Below are 17,498 nucleotides of genomic sequence, written 5' to 3'. Positions count from 1 at the left end.
GGCTCTGCCTGGTGCCCTTTAAATGTTTGGGTTGTTTTTTTTTTTTGGGTTGTGGCTGAACCATCCCTGTTGCAGCTGAAGGGCAGGGAGAGTTTTCCTGGATATCAGAGCCCTGAAATGTCTTGGAATGTCTTTTTCAGGGAAGGAGAAATCCAGGATTTCTGTGCTGTGGAGTGAAGGAGCTGCTGGGCAAATTTTTGGTTATCAATTCTCTAGGACCTGGATCAGAGCCATGGAATGGTTTGGGTGGGAAGAGACCCAAATCTCATCTCCCTTCACCCCTTCCACCCCACCCAGGGTGCTCCAAGCCCCTCCAGCCTGGCCTTGGGCACTTCCAGGGATGGGGCAGCCCCAGCCTGAGCTCCCTGTGCCAGAATTCCCTGTTTTCCACTTGGGATTGACAGGGGAGCCCAAACAATGGAACCCCAAGGGTTTTTCCCACTGAGCTCTGGCACTGTGTCCTGGTTTGGAGGACAGGTGTCTGCTGAGAAAGGCAGGAAATTCTCTTTGAAATGGAGAATGGAAACCCCCTCCCTCCAAATTATTATAATTTTGAAATCAAGGGGCTCTCAGGCAAAGATACGGAAATGGGAATAACAGTTCTGTACTAGGGAAATTAAAATAGAAATACAGAATTACAAAGAACAACCCCAAGCCCTGGCAGAGTCAGAATCCAAGCTGACAGCCGTCAGTCAGGCAGGGTGTTGGCAGCAGTCCCATCCCATGGTGGCTGCATCCTCCTGCAGTGACAGATGTGGCTCAGCTGGAGCAGTGCTCCTGGACAAGGTGCAGTTTCCCTCCCAAGCTCCAGTGGTGATGTGGAGCAATCCCGTTTCCCTCTGGAGTCCAGTGGAGAAAGGGCTCCCTTAGTGTCCCAAAACCTCTGTTTTTATCTTGGTAAGAAATGTTGGGCTCTTCCCCCTGGCTGGAGCAACTCCCAATGGGATGCAGTAATTTTATCAGTGCCACAGTGGGACTCAATGGCCATGAGCAGAAAATGACTGCCTGGAGGAAGGATGGGCTGTGAAAAGATAAAGAACACTGCCCCAGCTGGTTTATAAACCATGGCCATGAACAGGAGATATCCCATGAGATAAAGAACACTGCCCCAGCTGGTTTATAAACCATGGCCATGAACAGGAGATATCCCATGGAGATAAAGAACACTGCCCCAGCTGGTTTATAAACCATGGCCATGAACAGGAGATATCCCATGGGGAGACAAAAATGGTTCAGTTCTGTCCTGGCAGGATCTGGATGAATTTTTCCTGCTGCATTTGTGGAGAAACAGGAAAATCATTTGCAGGGAGACTTTTCCTCTGGGTAAAATGTATTTTTGGGGGTGAAATTATGTGGCAAGTTGACCTAAACTTATAAAGGGGGGGAGGTTCCAGTTTGTTCGTCTACCCTACAAGAAGGAACTGAATTGAAAGAGTTGAAAGAATTGAAAGAATTAAAGAATTAAAGAATTGAAAGAATTGAAATAGTTGAAAGAATTAAAGAATTGAAAGAATTGAAAGAATTAAAGAATTGAAAGAATTGAAAGAATTAAAGAATTGAAAGAATTGTTTCTTACAGGTACTGGAGATAACCCCAAATTTCGAAGAGCTACAAACATTCTACCATTACAAACTTCCATTAAAACCTGATTTTCTTCCAGGACAGCCCTGCCTCGCTCAGGCTCTGAGGACTGCAAGCCCTAAAAATGGGAAAATCCCAAATTTTCCCCTCCAAGCCCTGCGTGCTGCTGCTGCTGCTGGCCGAGCTGAGCCGCGCCCAGTACGAGCTCTGGCCGTACCCTGGCTACCCCGAGCCATCCCCCCAGGTCTTCCAGCCCCAACAGAGAGCCTCAAACGTGCCCAAAATCCAGCTGAGGCTGGCAGGGCAGAAGAGGAAGCACAACGAGGGCAGGGTGGAGGTGTTCTACGGCGGAGAGTGGGGCACCGTGTGCGACGACGACTTCTCCATCCACGCCGCCAACGTGGTGTGCAGGGAGCTGGGCTACGTGGAGGCCGTGTCCTGGCTGCCCAGCTCCAAGTACGGAAAAGGAGAAGGTGAGGGGGTCTTGGAATAGTCTGGGGAATCTCTTCTGTACCCAATAATCTCTAATTTTGGTTTAGTTGGTGGTGTTGGGGCGTTTCTCTCTCCTGCTGTTCTCTGTGAGGTGATAAAGATGTAGAAGTCTTGGAAAGCATCCAAAGGATGGACACAGGGATGGAGAAATGCCTGGAGCAGATGAGTTCTCTTGGTTTGGGATCCCAGGGAATTCAGGGAGCCTTTCCAGCTCTCAATAATCCCAAATTTTGGTTTAATTTATGGTGTTGAGTGTTCCTTTCTCATGCTGTGCCGGGTAGGTTTGGGATCCATGAGGTGAAAGTCTTGGAAAGCATCCCAGGGATGAACACAGGGATGCAGAAGGGTCTGGAGCAGCTGAGGGCTCCTGGTTTGGGATCTCAGGAAACTGGGGGAGTCTTTCCAGATTCCAATAATCCTGAATTTTGGTTTAGTTGGTGGTGTTGGGGCGTTTCTCTCTCCTGCTCTGTTCTGTGAGATGATAAAGGTGTAGAAGTGTTGGAATGATGGACACAGGGATGGGGAAATGCCTGGAGTAGACGAGGGCTCTTGGTTTGGGATCTCAGGGAATTAAGGGAGTCTTTCCAGCCCCCAATAATCCCTAATTTTGGTTTAATTGGTGGTGTTGGGGCGTTTCGTGCTGTGCCAGGTGGGTGTGGGGTCTGTGAGGTGAAAGTGTTGGAAAGCATCCCAGGGATGAACACAGGGACAGGGAAAGGTCTGGAGCAGCTGAGGGCTCTTGGTTTGGGATCTCAGGGAATTCAGGGAGTCTTTCCAGCTCTCAATAATCCCGAATTTTGGTTTAATTGGTGTTGTTGGGGCGTGTCTCCCCTGCTCTGCAGGGAGCTGGGCTACGTGGAGGCCGTGTCCTGGCTGCCCAGCTCCAAGTACGGAAAAGGAGAAGGTGAGGGGGTCTTGGAATAGTCTGGGGAGTCTCTTCAGTTCTCAATAATCCCTAATTTTGGTTTAATTTATGGTGTTGGGGTGTTTCTCTCTCCTGCTGTGTTCTGTGAGGTGATAAAGGTGTAGAAATCTTTAATTGATGAACACAGAGATGGGGAAATGCCTGGAGCAGCTGAGGCCACCTGGTTTGGGATCCCAGGGAATTCAGGGAGTCTTTCCTGTCCCAAATAATCCCTAATTTTGATTTAATTGGTGGTGTTGGGGTGTTTCGTGCTGTGCCAGGTGGGTTTGGGTTCCATGAGGTGAAAGTGTTGGAAAGCATCCAAAGGATGGACACAGGGATGCAGAAAGGCCTAGAGCATCTGAGGCCACCTAGTTTGGGATCCCAGGGAATTGAGAGAACCTTTCCAGCCCCCAATAATCCCTAATTTTGGTTTAATTGGTGGTGTTGGGGTGTTTCTCTCTCCTAATGTGCTTTCTGAGGTGATAAAGGTGTAAAAGTGTTGGAATGATGGACACAGGGATGGGGAAATGCCTGGAGCAGCTGAGGGCTCCTGGTTTGGGATCTCAGGAAACTGGGGGAGTTTTTCCAGTCTCATCCCAAATTTTATCTGTGGAATCATGGAATGGTTTGGGTTGGACAAGAACTCAAAGTCATCCAATTCCCCCCTGCCAGGGACACCTCCCTCTGTCCCAGGTTATCCCAACCTGGCCTTGGACACTTCAGGGATCCAGGGGCAGCCCCAGCAAATCTGGGAATTCCATCCCAGCCCCTCCCCATCCTCACAGGGAGGAATTTTTTCCTGAAATTCCACCTAAATTTTCCCTTTTCCACCTTAAATCCACTCCCCTTGTCCTGGGGATGTGTTTCTCCTTTCTGGAAAGGAAAATATTTGTGTGTGACAGGTGGGAATTCCTGAAATCACCAAGTTTTAGAAGAAAAACTCTGAAATAATCCAGGAATAACAACAAATCCATGTAACAACAACTGCCCAGGGGATTTATCAGGATTTGGGATTGAATTTTGTCCTACAGAGGATTTTTCCTGCCCTCCCTGGAGCCTGGATCCCACAGGGATAAAATCCCATGTGTTGGTTTGGGTGGATTTTAGCAATTTTTGAGTGCTCACACCTATAAATGTCCTGTAAAAGAGCGAGTAGGGCCCGAGGGAAATCAAAAACCTGGAATCTGCTCCCAAATTTGTGGATTTTGGCTCTGGAGGCAGAGCAGGAGATTTCCAAGTGAGGAAGAACCGTGACACCAGAAAACAAACCAGGCTGGCCACGGGGTTTAACGAGAGGGAGAATTCCCAGGGAAATCCCCAGGCCTCAAATACATATTAAAAAAACAAAAATTAAGTATATATTAAAATATATATTATATATTAAAATATCAAATATATAAATATATTAAAACATATATTAGAATATCAAATATATATACTAGAATGTTAAAATATTAAATAAATATCTTTATTTACTTATATGCAATTGCATTTTGATTGATATCATGATATCATGATATATCTTCATTAAATATTAAATCAATTTCTTGAAAATGCTAAAGAAATTTATTTATTCACATATATATCTTATTGATGGTTATAATGGCATATTCAATAAATATCAAAGACATATATTTATTTCAAATATTAAATTAATATTTTAAGAACAGAACCAGAGTGGGAAGAGCCCCCCCAAAAGCTTTTCCCAATCCATCAATCCTTGAGGTGTCGTTTTGTTCACCTTGATTTTCGACTGAGAGTGAGACCCAGCACTTCCAGGGATGATTCTCTGGAATCGTGATTTGGGGAATCCAGCCCAGATTCCTCTTTTGGGAATCCAGCCCAGATTCTTCTTCTGGGAATCTCAGTTGTGTTTTGCTCCTTTTCCAGGGAAAATTTGTGGGAATCTCAACTATTTTCTTCCCATTCCAGGGAAGATCTGGCTGGACCACGTGCATTGCTTGAGGCGTCGCTTTGTTCACCTTGATTTTCAACTGAGTGAGAGGCAGCACTTCCCTGGAATCCTGATTTAGGGAATCCAGCCAGGATTCCTCTTCTGGGATTCTCAGCTGTGTTTTCCTCTGGGAATCTCAGTTGTGTTTTCCTCCTTTTCCAGGGAATATTTGACTGGACAATGTGCGCTGCTTGAGGCGCCGCTTTGTTCACCTTGAGAGCGGGGCCCAGGTGCTTCCCTGGAATCCTGATTTAGGAAATTCAGCCCAGATTCCTCCTCTGGGAATCTCAGTTGTGTTTTCCTCCTTTTCCAGGGAAAATCTGTGGGCATCTCAGCTCTGTTTTCCTCCCATTTCAGGGAATATTTGTCTGTACCATGTGCGCTGTTTGAGGCGCCACTTTGTTCACCTTGAGAGCCAGGCCCAGCCGCTTCCCTGGAATTCTGATTTAGGGAATTCAGCCCAGATTCTTCTTTTGGGAATCTCAGCTGTGTTTTCCTCTGGGAATCTCAGTTGTGTTTTCCTGCTCTGGGAATCTCAGTTGTGTTTTTCTCCCATTCCAGGGAATATTTGACTGAAGAACATGCCTTGCTTGAGGCGCCACTTTGTTCACCGCGAGAGCGAGGCCCAGCCACTTCCCTGGAATCATGATTTAGGGAATCCACCCCAGATTCCTTTTCTGGGAATCTCAATTGTGTTTTCCTCTGGGAATATCAGTTGTGTTTTCCTCCTCAGGGAATCTCAGTTGTGTTTTCCTCCCATTCCAGGGAATATTTGTCTGGAGAACATGCGCTGCTTGAGGCACCGCTTTGCTCACCCTAAGAGCAGGCCCCAAGCGCTTCCCTGGAATCCTGATTTGTGGAATCCCAGATTCCTCCTGTGGGATTCTCAGCTGTGTTTTCCTGTGGGATTCTCAGCTGTGTTTTCCCCCCTTGCAGGGAAGATCTGGCTGGACAACGTGCACTGCACGGGCAGGGAGAGCAGCCTGGCCGCCTGCGGCTCCAACGGCTGGGGCGTCAGCGACTGCAAGCACAGCGAGGACGTGGGCGTGGTGTGCAGCGAGAAGAGGATCCCTGGCTTCAAGTTTGACAACTCCCTGATTAATCAAATCGAGGTAATTGGGGTAAAAATGATGATCTGGGGTGTCCTGCACACAGGGATGCAGATGGTCGGTTTATCCCGTGTTTATCCTGTGTTTATTCATATTATCAGTTTATTACCATGTTTATTTACATTATCAGTTTATTCCATGTTTATTGCATGTTTATTCACATTATCAATTTATCCCGTGTTTATCTTGCATGTTTATTCACATTATCAGTTTATTCCATGTTTATTCCGTATTTATTCCCATGATCAATTTATCCCAAATTTATTTATGTTATCAATTTGTCTCATATTTATCATGTATTTATTGCCATGATCAATTTATCCCATGTTTATCCCGTATTTATCCCATATTTATCCCATATTTATTTTCATTATCACTTTATCCCATATTTATCCCATCTTGGGGTTTAACTCCTGGTTGGTCCTGGCTGGGTTGGAGAAACATTATTCAGGTTCCAATTGCAGAAAGTCAGATAAATAGCAAGATTTTGAAACTTTTTACTATAAAAGGGATTTTTTCCCCCTCAACTCCTCAGAAAGGAAAAAAGGTTTGTTTTTATTCCTTCATCGCCTCAGCTTGGGGAGTTTGTTGTGCCTCAAGTACCTCCCTTTTCTTAGATTTATCTGTCTGAATTCCATGACTGCCCTTGACCACAATTTACAGCAAGACCCCCTGTAAGCATTTTCCTTTTGAGCCCCCAGAGCAAACCCTGGCTGTGCTGCACATCCCAGCGTGGTTCATGTCCTGGTTTGGAGGACAGGTGACTGCTGAGAAAGGCAGGAGCTTCTCTTTGAAATGGAGAATGGAAACCCCTCCCTCCAAATTATTATCATTTTGAAATCAAGGGGCTCTCAGGCAAAGATATGGGAATAGGAATAACAGTTCTTTACTAGGGAAATTAAAATAGAAATACAGAATTGCAAAGAACAACCCCAAGCCCTGGCAGAGTCAGAATCCAAGCTGACAGCCGTCAGTCAGGCAGGGTGTTGGCAGCAGTCCCATCCCATGGTGGCTGCATCCTCCTGCAGTGACAGATGTGGCTCAGCTGGAGCAGTGCTCCTGGACAAGGTGCAGTTTCCCTCTGGAGCTCCAGGGATGATGTGGAAGGGTCTGGTTTTCCTCTGGGATCCAGTGGGAAAGGCTGCTCTGATGTTCCAAATCTCAGATTTGATCAGGGTAGGAAATGCTTGGCTCCTCCCCTGGCTGGAGCATCTCCCCATGGGATGATGGAATTTTATCAGCCATGCCCTGGGACTCAGTGGCCATGGACAGGAGAGATCTCCTGGAGGGAGGATGGGCTGTGGGAAGATAAAGAACACTGCCCCAGCTGGTTTAACAGCTGGCCATGAACAGGAGATATCCCACAGAGATCAGGATCACTGCCACAGCTGGTTTAACAGCTGGGGACAGAATCCAGACCTTTGGTCACACTCTGTATTGCACCCCAAAACACTCCCAGGAGTGAATTCTGCATTTTGAATCCTTGGGCTGCACTGGGATGAGCACTCAGAGTTCCAGGGAAGGGCTGCAGCTCCAGGATCTGAGGGATTCCATCCCTGCCCAGGGAGGGATCATCCCCAGCCGCTCCATCAATGGCTCCCTTGTGTCCCAGAAAACACCAGGGGTGGTTTTGGCTCCTCTGAAACCACAGAGAGTCCTCAAAACACCTGGAGGAAAATCTGGTTCAGTCTAGACAGAGGTCACCTCACCCCGAGCTGCTCCAGGAATTCATCAGGGAAGTTTTGGAGGAGTTTTTGCTTTTCCATGAGCTCAGCACGGGGGCTGGGGGAGTGGAAAATTGGGAATGAGCTCGGCTACTGCTGTGGGGGTGCTGAAATTTCAGATGAATCATGAGACTGAAGAGATTCCTGGATCCAGCAGCAGGAAAAGGGAGAAGTGGGGTTGTTTTTAGGGAGCTGCACGGAGTGGGATGGAAGTGCAGAAATCCTGCTCATCCCTCCCATGCCTGCCTCCAACTGCCAGAGAGAAGGTGAAAATTGGGGAAAAACCTTCCCTGTGAGAATGGGGAGAGGCTGGAAGGGAATTCCAGAGAAGCTGTGGCTGCCCCATCCCTGGATGTCCAAACCCAGGCTGGGAACTGTCCTGGCCCATGGCAGGGAGGGCACTGCAGGATTTTGAGCTCCTTTCCCACCCAAACCCATTTAGGATTCTTTATCACCCTGATGATTTTAACCTCCTTTCCCACCTAAACCATTCCCAGATTTTTTATATCTCTGAATAATTTTGAGCATCTTTCCCACCCATTCCATTTCAGGATTCCCTTTCTCTCTGAATGATTTTAAGCTCCTTTCTTACCCAAATAATTCCAGGATTTTTTATCACCCTGAATGATTTTAACCTCCTTTCCCACCCAAACCATTCCAGGATTTTCTATCTCCCTGAATGATTTTAACCTCCATTCCCACCCAAACCATTTTGAATTTTTTTTTTATCTCTCTGAATTTTTTGAGCTCATTTCCCACCCAATTTTGAGATGTTTTTAACCTCCCTGGATGATTTTGAGCTCCCTTCCCACCCAAACCATTCCAGGATTCTGTTTTTCTCCCTGAATTTCCGACCACACTGCTGCTCCCATTCTGCAGAATCCAGCTGATTTTTCCTCTCTCCCTATAAAATTCCTTCCCTGGAGCTCAAGGGCTCCTTCCCTGCTTTCCTTCCTTGAGGCTGGGGGTGAGCACTTGGGATTTTTGGGATGCCACAACTCCCTGTCAAATGTTCCAGCTCCTTCCCCCTCCCAGTTTTCCTTCTCTTATCTTTGCCTTATCTCATGTGGGATACAGAGCCAAAAATAAGGAGCAGGGGGACCCAAGGGGAAAAAAAGGGATTTTTGGGATGAGCTTCTCAGAGGGGAAAAAAGGGATTTTTGGGATGAGCTCCTCAGAAGTTTTAAAAAAAAAGGATTTTTGGGATGAGGTCCTCAGAAGGGAAAAAAAGGGATTTTTTTTTTTTTTCCTGAACCTCCTGGAAGTGTTTGCCCTTTCCGGCAATTCCTGGGAATTGTGCAGGTCATTAATCAGGGAAACATCATCGCTGCTGGAGGCCAGAGCTTGTCCCAGTGATGTTTTCTCTCTGGAATGAGGGGTGAGGGGGCTGGAATTTCCTCTGAGCCCTGCTGTGGTCAGGACTCTCTGTCAGACAGAGCAGGACCAGCCCAATCCCACCGGGATTCCCAGGGGAAAAGATTTGTCAGCTTGTCCTCCAGCTGCTGTTTAAGCCAGGCTTTACTAAACCAGGCCTGGCTGGAGGTGCTAAACCCAGCCTGGGTGTTGGGTTCTGCATTCCCAGCCTGGTTTGGGATCTGTGTGCACAGCCCGTGGATTCACAGGATTTTGGGGTCCAAGGGAACATCTGGAGCTGGGCCAGAGGGTTGGTTGGATATTGGGAAAAGGTTCCTCAGCTTCAGGGTGGCCTTGGGCACTTCCAGTCCCATCCCCTGGGACACCTCCCACTGTGCCAGGAGCTCCAGCCTGGCCTTGGACATTCCAGGGATCTGGGGCAGCCACAGCAAATCTGGGAATTCCATCCCAGCCAGGAATTCCTTCCCAACATCCAACCCAGGAATTCCTTCCCGACATCCAACCCAGAAATTCCTCCCCAAATCCCATCCAAGAATTCCTTCTCCAGATTCCAGACAGGAATTCCTTCCCAACATCCAACCCAGAAATTCCTCCCCAAATCCCAGCCAGGAATTCCTTCCCCAAATCCCAGCCAGGAATTCCTTCCCCAAATCCCACCCAGGAATTATTTCCCAAAATTCCACCCAAGAATTCCTTCCCCAAATCCCACCCAGGAATTTCTTCCCCAAATGCCACCCAGGAATTCCTTCCCAACATCCCATCCAGGAATTCCTTCCCCAAATCCCACCCAGGAATTCCTTCCCAATCTCCCACCCAAGTCTCCAGCCCAGCTCTGCTCCCCAGTTTGGAAGAGCTGTGGGTGATGGGAAGGGATGAAATTTTCCATTCCAGAAATCCCTCAGCCATTCCACAGGGATGTGCTCAGGCAGATCCCAGCCCAGCTTGTGCTCTGGGGGTTGTGTCACATCTCTTCCCATCCCTGAGCTTTTCCATCCCTCTTCCTGCTGGGAAGGGGCAGAGCTCGACCTCTGCACCAAAAAAAATGGAAAAATTTATCTGCCAAGATAAGGTCAGGAAGAGAGAAACACAGAATTAATTTAATTAATTTAACCTCTTTTCCCACCCAAAGCATTTTGGAATTTTTTATCTCCCTGAATGATTTTAACCTCCTTTCTTACCCAAAGCATTTTGGAATTTTTTATCTGCCTGAATGATTTTAAGCTCCTTTGTCACCCAAACTATTCCTGGATTTTTTATCTCCCTGAATGATTTTGAGCTCTTTCCCATCCATTTCCCATCCCTGAACTTTTCCATCCCTCTTCCTGCTGGGAAGGGGCAGAGCTCGACCTCTGCACCAAAAAAACTGGGAAAATTTACTGCCAAGATAGGTCAGGAACAGAGAATTAATTTAATTAATTTAACCTCTTTTCCCACCCAAACCATTCCAGGATTTTTTATCTCCCTGAATAATTTTAACCTCCTTTCTAACCCAAACCATTCCCAGATTTTTTTATCTGCCTGGATGATTTTAACCTTCTTTCTTACCCAAAGTATTTTGAATTTTTAATCTCCCTGAATGATTTTGAGCTCTTTTCTTACCCAAAGCATTTTGGAATTTTTTAAATCCCTGAATGATTTTGAGCTCCTTTCTCACCCAAACTATTCCCAAATTTTTTATCCCAGCTCATCCCAGACCCACTCCAGTTTTTTCCTGCCTTTTCCAGCCATTTCAGGACCACAGTGCCTGATCCCTACCTGAACACATCCCTTAAATCCTCTCACCAGAGGAATTTGATTTAATTCACGCCCCAAAACATCCTGAACAAAATATTTGCTGTCCACCTCCTTCCTCAAATAGTCCAGACTCTAAATATATCGAATTTCTGCAGCTTTTAGAGGCTCACAAATAGCTCTGCTACCAGCCCAGGGCTTTGGCCAGACAGGTCTGGCTCAGCTCTGCTATTTCTGGCCTTCATTTCCCCTCTGGGTGCTTGTGAGGCTGAAAAAAAATCTCACTTCAAAGCCCAGTGATTCAAAGGTTTTGGTTAAAAATGGGGTGGAAATGTCCAGGGCTGGGCTGGAGGGGTTTGGGGATGGTGGGAGGTGTGCTAGGCTGGGATGAGATGGGGTTTAAGGTTAAAATTCCAGATTTTTAATGCCAGGTCGTGCTCAGGAGCTTTCAGTCAAGCCAGGCTCTGTGATTCCCCAGGTAAATCTCTCTTTTTTCCAGCTTTTCCCATGAAAATCTCCATCCCCACTGCAGGATTTTGTCACCCCCACCCCATCTCCGTGCCCTGCAGCCATCAGTGCTTAATTAAAAACGTTTAATTTGCCTGTTTAATCAGAGTTTAATTAAAAAAAGTTTTATTTTTCCTGTCTGTTGTGACAACAGGCTTGGAGTTTCCCTCTGCTCTAAATGTTTCCTCCTCCAAATTCTGCTGCTCTGTGGGTCTGGGAGGGTCTTCAGCATCTCCTCACCTCAGAAAAATGTTAATGAAGCTGATTTTGGGGTAACCCAGCGTGTTTTGGTGCTGTGCATTCCAAGTGAATGGGATCATTTGCCTCAGTGGCTCCTTTGTGGCAGGGATCAGGCTTTGGGGTGGAAATGAAATGAATGGGCTAAAGATGATTTTTCTGTTCAAATATTGAACTTCTCCTAAGGACAGAGCTGGAGAGAAGGTGCTGATTGGTCAGAGGTTGGCCTTAATGAGCTTGCAAATCTTTTGCACAGATTTAATTGAATTAATTCTGTGTTACTGACCTTGTCTTGGCAATAAATTTGAATTTTCCCCCAGCTGAAAAGGATCCAGAAAAGGATCAGGCTCAGCAGGAAAGACTCAGGGAATGATAAATTTGAACTCCCCTGGCCTGGGGCTGTCAGGACAGAGCTGTGTCCTCCCTAAGCTGAGCCTGGCCTAAGCTGAGCCCCTCCTGCTGTCCCCTCGCTCTGCCCCAGCTCAGCCAGGTTTTTGTCAGCCCCAAATCTGCTCCTGGCCCCTAAGCCTGGCTCAAACTCTGCTCCCTCATCCTTTTTTGTGTCCCCAGGGCTGTCCCCCAGCTTTGTCCCATCCTCAGTGTTTATTTAGCAGCCAGGACCTTGGGGTGACTCAGAGCCTCAGCTCCAGATGTTTAAACCCAAACACATTCCGCCCATTCCCATGGATAAGAAGAAAAAAAAAAAAAAAAAATTTGTTTTCCTCTGGTGGCTGAGGTTTAGTGGAAGGAGAGGTTTTCATGATGGGCAAAGCCCCTGAGGAAAGATTTTGGTGTTGTGTTGTGGATTGGAGAAAAAAAAATCGATTTTTTTGTTCAAGTTTCAGCCTTGATTCCTGGTGTTTGGATGCTGAGAAATCCTGGAGCTCTGTGGGGAGGGAAAAAGGATGTAAATAGGTTTTATTTAAGGGGAAGTGGGGTAGGCCAGGCTTAGGGAAGGAAGGAGGAGCTTGAGTGGATCGTGGAGCTCTCAAAGCAGGAGAGGAATGAAAATGGAAATGGAAAAATTACAAAACAGAGCAGAGAGAAATCCAAACTCCAGGGAGATTCAGCACCAGGGATTTCTAGGAACAGAAACTTCAGGAATCTCTCCTGGATTGACTCCTGAGCATCCTCCAGAAGGAGAGGGAAGGGTTTGGAGAAAACCCAACCAACCCATCCTGGGCATCAACGAGGAAATTCCCAAAGCTGGGTGGGATCCTCCTGGAGCTGTGGGACAGCATTTGCTGCAGAGGGTGGAAAAAAAACCCCACCAGGCTCATGTGAGAGCTTTCCCAGCCAGGAATCCTTTTGTGAGGGCTCACACCAAACCCTTTGAGGGCTCAACACCAAATTTTTTTCCCCTGGTTTCGAAACGGAGCTCGGAGCCTCTGCCAGGGTTTTGTGGAGCAGCTCTGGGGCCCTGGAGGTGGCTCCTGGCAGGGACAGGGTTGGGATGGAGGGAAACAGGCCCAGCTTGGAAGAGTTTAATGTGCTTTTCCCTTGTTTTTTACTGGTTTGTGTTGTAGGATGCTGGAAGTCCCAGATGGTGGAATCCTGGAATGGTTGGGGTGGGAAGTTAAATCCCATCCCCAGAGACATCTCCCAATATCCCAGGGTGTTCCAACCTGGCCTTGGGCACTTCCAGGGATCCAGGGATCTGGGAATTCCATCCCAGGGAAGGATTTCTTCCCAATATCCCATCTAACCCTCCCTCTTTAATTCCAAACCATTCCCCCCTCCTGTCCCACCCAAATCACAGCTTTGCCTGCCCAGAACCAGTCATGGTTTAGGTTTAGGGCTCAGCTTTTCTCAGGATTTCTTCCCAATATTCCATCCAACTCTGCCCCCTTTTATTCCAAACCATTGCCCCATCCTGTCCCCCCCTTATCCCAAATCTCCATCACAGCTTTGCCTGCCCAGAACCAGTCATGGTTTAGGTTTAGGCTCAGCTTTTCTCAGGATTTCTTCCCAACTCTGCCCCTTTTATCCCAAACCATTCCCTTCCTGTCCCTCTTAAATCACAGCTTCACCCCCCCAGTCATGGTTCAGGTTTAGGCTCAGCTTTTCTCAGGATTTCTTCCCAATATTCCATCTAACTCTCCCCCCTTTAATTCCAAACCATTCCCCCCTCCTGTCCCTCCCAAATCACAGCTTTGCCTCCCCAGAACCAGTCATGGTTCAGGTTTAGGCTCAGCTTTTCTCAGGATTTCTTCCCCCTCCTGTCCCTCCCAAATCACAGCTTTGCTGCCCAGTCATGGTTCAGGTTTAGGCTCAGCTTTCCCTCAATCCCAGAGTTTTCCTTGTTGTGGGGTTTTTCTCCACGTGTCCCTGCAGCACAGCACAGCACAGGGGATTTTAGGAACCTGCTTTATCCATTAGGTGTTGTTTGCTCCCAGTTTTTCTCTGGGATCTGTTTTCACCATCAGCCCAGCTGCTGGTGGAGCAGAAACCATTCCTGCCTGGATTTGCATGATTGAACAGAGCAGCAAAACCTCTGCAGCCAAAGGAAACCGCTCAAATCCCTGAAAATTATTGGGAAAAGGCTCCTGGCAGCCTTTTGTCCTGGAGAACCCTCAGAGTGCTGATTTTGAGCCTTTGTTCATGAATTTTCCAATATAAATTTGGGCTCTGCAGTGCCCTGAATTCCTCTCTGAGGTTTTGCTCTTTGTTCAGAGCAGGGGCAAAGCATTGAGTTGCTCCAGCAAAAATTCCTGCTCTAAATCAGCCCTGGGAGGGAGAAGGGGATGGGATTGGGATTGGATTTGCTCTCACAAAAATTCCAACTCTAAACCAGCTCTGGGAGGGAAAAGGGGATGGGATTGGGATTGGATTTGCTCCCAGAAAAAATTCAAGTATTCCAAAATTCCCAGCTCTAAAACAGCTCTGGGAAGAAAAAGGGAATGGGATTAGGGTTGGTTTTGCTCTCACAAAAATTCCTGCTCTAAACCAGCCCTGGGAGGGAGAAAGAGAACAGGACTGGGGTTGGTTTTGCTCCCACACAAAATTACAAAATTCCTGCTCTAAACCAGCTCTGGGAATAAAAAGGGGACAAGATTTGAGTTGGTTTTGCTCTCACACAGATCCTGAAAATCACTGTGGTCTGTTGGAGCTATCAGGAGAAAAATTCCCTCCAGGAACGAAACGTTGCCTCATTTTTTGCTGCTTTTCTCATTTTTATTTTTTATCCTCCTTGGCAAACACAGGCCAAAAAAAAGAATAATAATGATGACAAACCAGAATCCCAGGTTGGAGCAGGATTTCTTTTCATGTCTGAGTCAGCATCTCTGGGAGGAGAGAGATGAGATGGGAGAATTTTGATTTTGTCCAGAGCCTGAGGTGGCACTTTGGCCCCAGGAATGTTTTCCCAAATCCAAGAGAAATAAATTTCATTTCCACTTTATTTTTCAGTGCTGTAAAAAAAACAAAACAAAACAAAAAAACCCAAAAAAACCCAAAAAAAACCCCAGAGTGGGTTCCTCAGGAGGGGTTGGAATTGAATCCCTGTGATCCTGGAGAGGATTCCCTGATTTTTTTTCTCTCTCTGAACCACAGAGGGAAAACTCCCTCTCCCCCCATCCCTTCCCAGGTGCTTTCCCAGCTCAGTTTGGAGTGTGGCCTTTGGGTTAATCCCTTTAAAAAGTTCTTATTAAAAACACTTGGAGATCTTCAGCACCCAGAGCTGTTTCCAAGTGGATTTAAAGCTTTGATTCCCTTTTTTTTTTTTTTTTTTTCCTGGTGAAGAGGCAGAGTGAGGAAAGCAGAACAAGGTTCCCTCTGACAGCCCTGGGTAAACAACACAATTTCTGCATCAAGGCAAAGAGCTGGAAACCTGAATTTTTTTTTTTTTTTTTTTTTTTTTTTTCCTAAATTGCAGCAGGGTTTGGAAAGCAGCCTGGGGAGGCCTGGAATGCCCTGATACCTTCCTGACAGCACGTAGGCAAAAAAACTCTGCAAGGTTTTGGGAGAAGCTGCCAAGCTCGGGAGAAATTTGGTGCTGCAAATGGATTTTCTCAGGTTTCAAATTCCCCCTTGGAACACCCAAAATTCCCTCGGATGGAATAAATCTGGGAATCCCAGGGGGTTATTTTGGATTTTTGAGCCCAGCCTGTGTGTGCAGTGTTGGGTAAATTTTGTTTTCCAGGATTTGGGGGATGCTCCAGCTTGGATTTTGGAGAATTGAATTTCTGCAGGTGATGGGGAGAGGGGGAATCAGAGAAAATAAAAGACAGAAAGGCAGAGGGGGAATAAAGAAAAGGAAAAGGGGAACCCTGAGTGGATTGTCTGAGGTGGTGTGGTGTGAAAAACACATTTTGGTAAAATTGAAAAGGTTTAATAGAATTTAATTTTAATTTAAAATTTAGAATTTTAGTTTTAAATTTTATTTTTAATTTTAATTTATTTTAATTCTAATTTTTTAAAAAAATTTAATTTTAATTTAATTTTTAAATTTAGTTTTAAAAGTTTAATAAAAAGACAATAGGAGACACACATAAAGGTGCTTGGCAAGCTGTTAGGAGCACACTGTTGTTTTGGGAATTTTTTTAAAATACATTTTACAATACATTAACTTGTTGCATATTTATAATCCTTTATGTATAGCTTGACTTTTTTTGGGAACTATTCAGCATGGTTAATTTTTGAGTTTGCCTTTTTAGAGTAGCCTTTTTTGGTTTGTGGTTTTAATTATTTTTTATTATTTATTAATTTGGGTGGTGGTCCCGGCCTTTTGCAGTTGGTGAGTGTTGATAATTGTTGTGTCACCGCAGGGTTTTTATCACACACTCACGGGCTGTTATCTCACCTAAGCAGGTAGTTTAAGCAGGCTATTTCTAAAAAACTTATGTTTATCTTTTACTATTAGAAGAAAAGAAAAAAAAAAACCTATATTCATACAGAAAATCTATTTTAACATGATACATACAGCATTTATTTTAATATTTGCAAAAAGCCAACAATGTCACGCACTTCTAACAGTATTGTGGCTTTTCACAACTGTTGGGATAAATGTATCTGTAATGTTAAAATAGCTTTTCTGTGTGAATACAGGTTTTATTCTAATAGCAAAAGTTAGACATACATTTTTTAGAGATTGTAAGCTTAAACTACCTGCTTAATTAAAATAACAGCCCATAAATGTGTGATAAAAACCCTACAATTAACACAATTATCAACACTCACCGGCTGCAAAAGGCCAAAACCACCACCCAAATTAAAAAATAATTTTAAAAAATTTAAAACCACAAGCCAAAAAACAGCACGCTCTAAAAAAACCAAACCCAAAGAGTGGCCATGCTGAACAGTTCCTAAAAAAAAGTTTAACTATGCATAAAGGAGTATAGATATGCAACAAATTAATGTATTGTAAAATGTATTTTAAAAGAGCATTCCCAAAGCAGGCCCAAATATATTGTAAGATAAATAAACCTAAATAAAATAAAATAAATAAATAAATATATTGTGAAATGTATTTTAAAAAGCATCCCAAAGCAGCCCCGAATATATTGTAAGCTGAATAAATATAAAATAAATACATAAAAATAAATAAATAAATAGCAAAATATACTTTAAAAAGTGTTCCCAAAGCAGCCCCAAATTTATTGTACGATCAATAAATATAAATTAAATAAATAAATTAATAAATTGTAAAATTTGTTTTAAAAAGCGTTCCCAAAGCAGCCCCGAATTTATTGTACGATCAATAAATATAAATTAAATAAATAAATAGATAAATTGTAAAATATATTTTAAAAAGCGTTCCCAAAGCAGACCCGAATATCTTGTAAAATAAATCAATATAAAATAAATATATAAAAATAAATAAATAAATTTATTATAAAATGTATTTAAAAGAGCATTCCCAAAGCAGCCCTGAATATATTGGA

At 44.9% G+C, this 17,498-nt stretch overlaps 1 protein-coding gene across 2 annotated transcripts in view; it reads left to right on the top strand.

The window, feature by feature from the left end:
* LOXL2 (lysyl oxidase like 2) overlaps nucleotides 1-17,498 on the top strand; it is a 53,404-nt gene that overhangs the window by 3,845 nt on the left and 32,061 nt on the right. The window contains exons 2-3 of one of the 2 annotated variants that reach the window (XM_033081324.2): nucleotides 1,661-2,054; nucleotides 5,871-6,046. In XM_033081324.2, coding sequence (XP_032937215.1) covers nucleotides 1,706-2,054; nucleotides 5,871-6,046 — 525 coding nt within the window. In that variant the 5' untranslated portion in view covers nucleotides 1,661-1,705. Of the gene's footprint in view, nucleotides 1-1,660; nucleotides 2,055-5,870; nucleotides 6,047-17,498 lie in introns of those variants that run through there. The other variant, XM_033081323.1, reaches the window with a different exon arrangement.

This window comes from Catharus ustulatus, chromosome 27 (assembly GCF_009819885.2).
Source record: "Catharus ustulatus isolate bCatUst1 chromosome 27, bCatUst1.pri.v2, whole genome shotgun sequence".
In the NCBI taxonomy this organism is placed as follows: domain Eukaryota; kingdom Metazoa; phylum Chordata; class Aves; order Passeriformes; family Turdidae; genus Catharus; species Catharus ustulatus.
The sequence above is the reverse complement of the archived record's forward strand: the minus strand, read 5'-3'. Positions and strand labels throughout refer to the sequence as shown.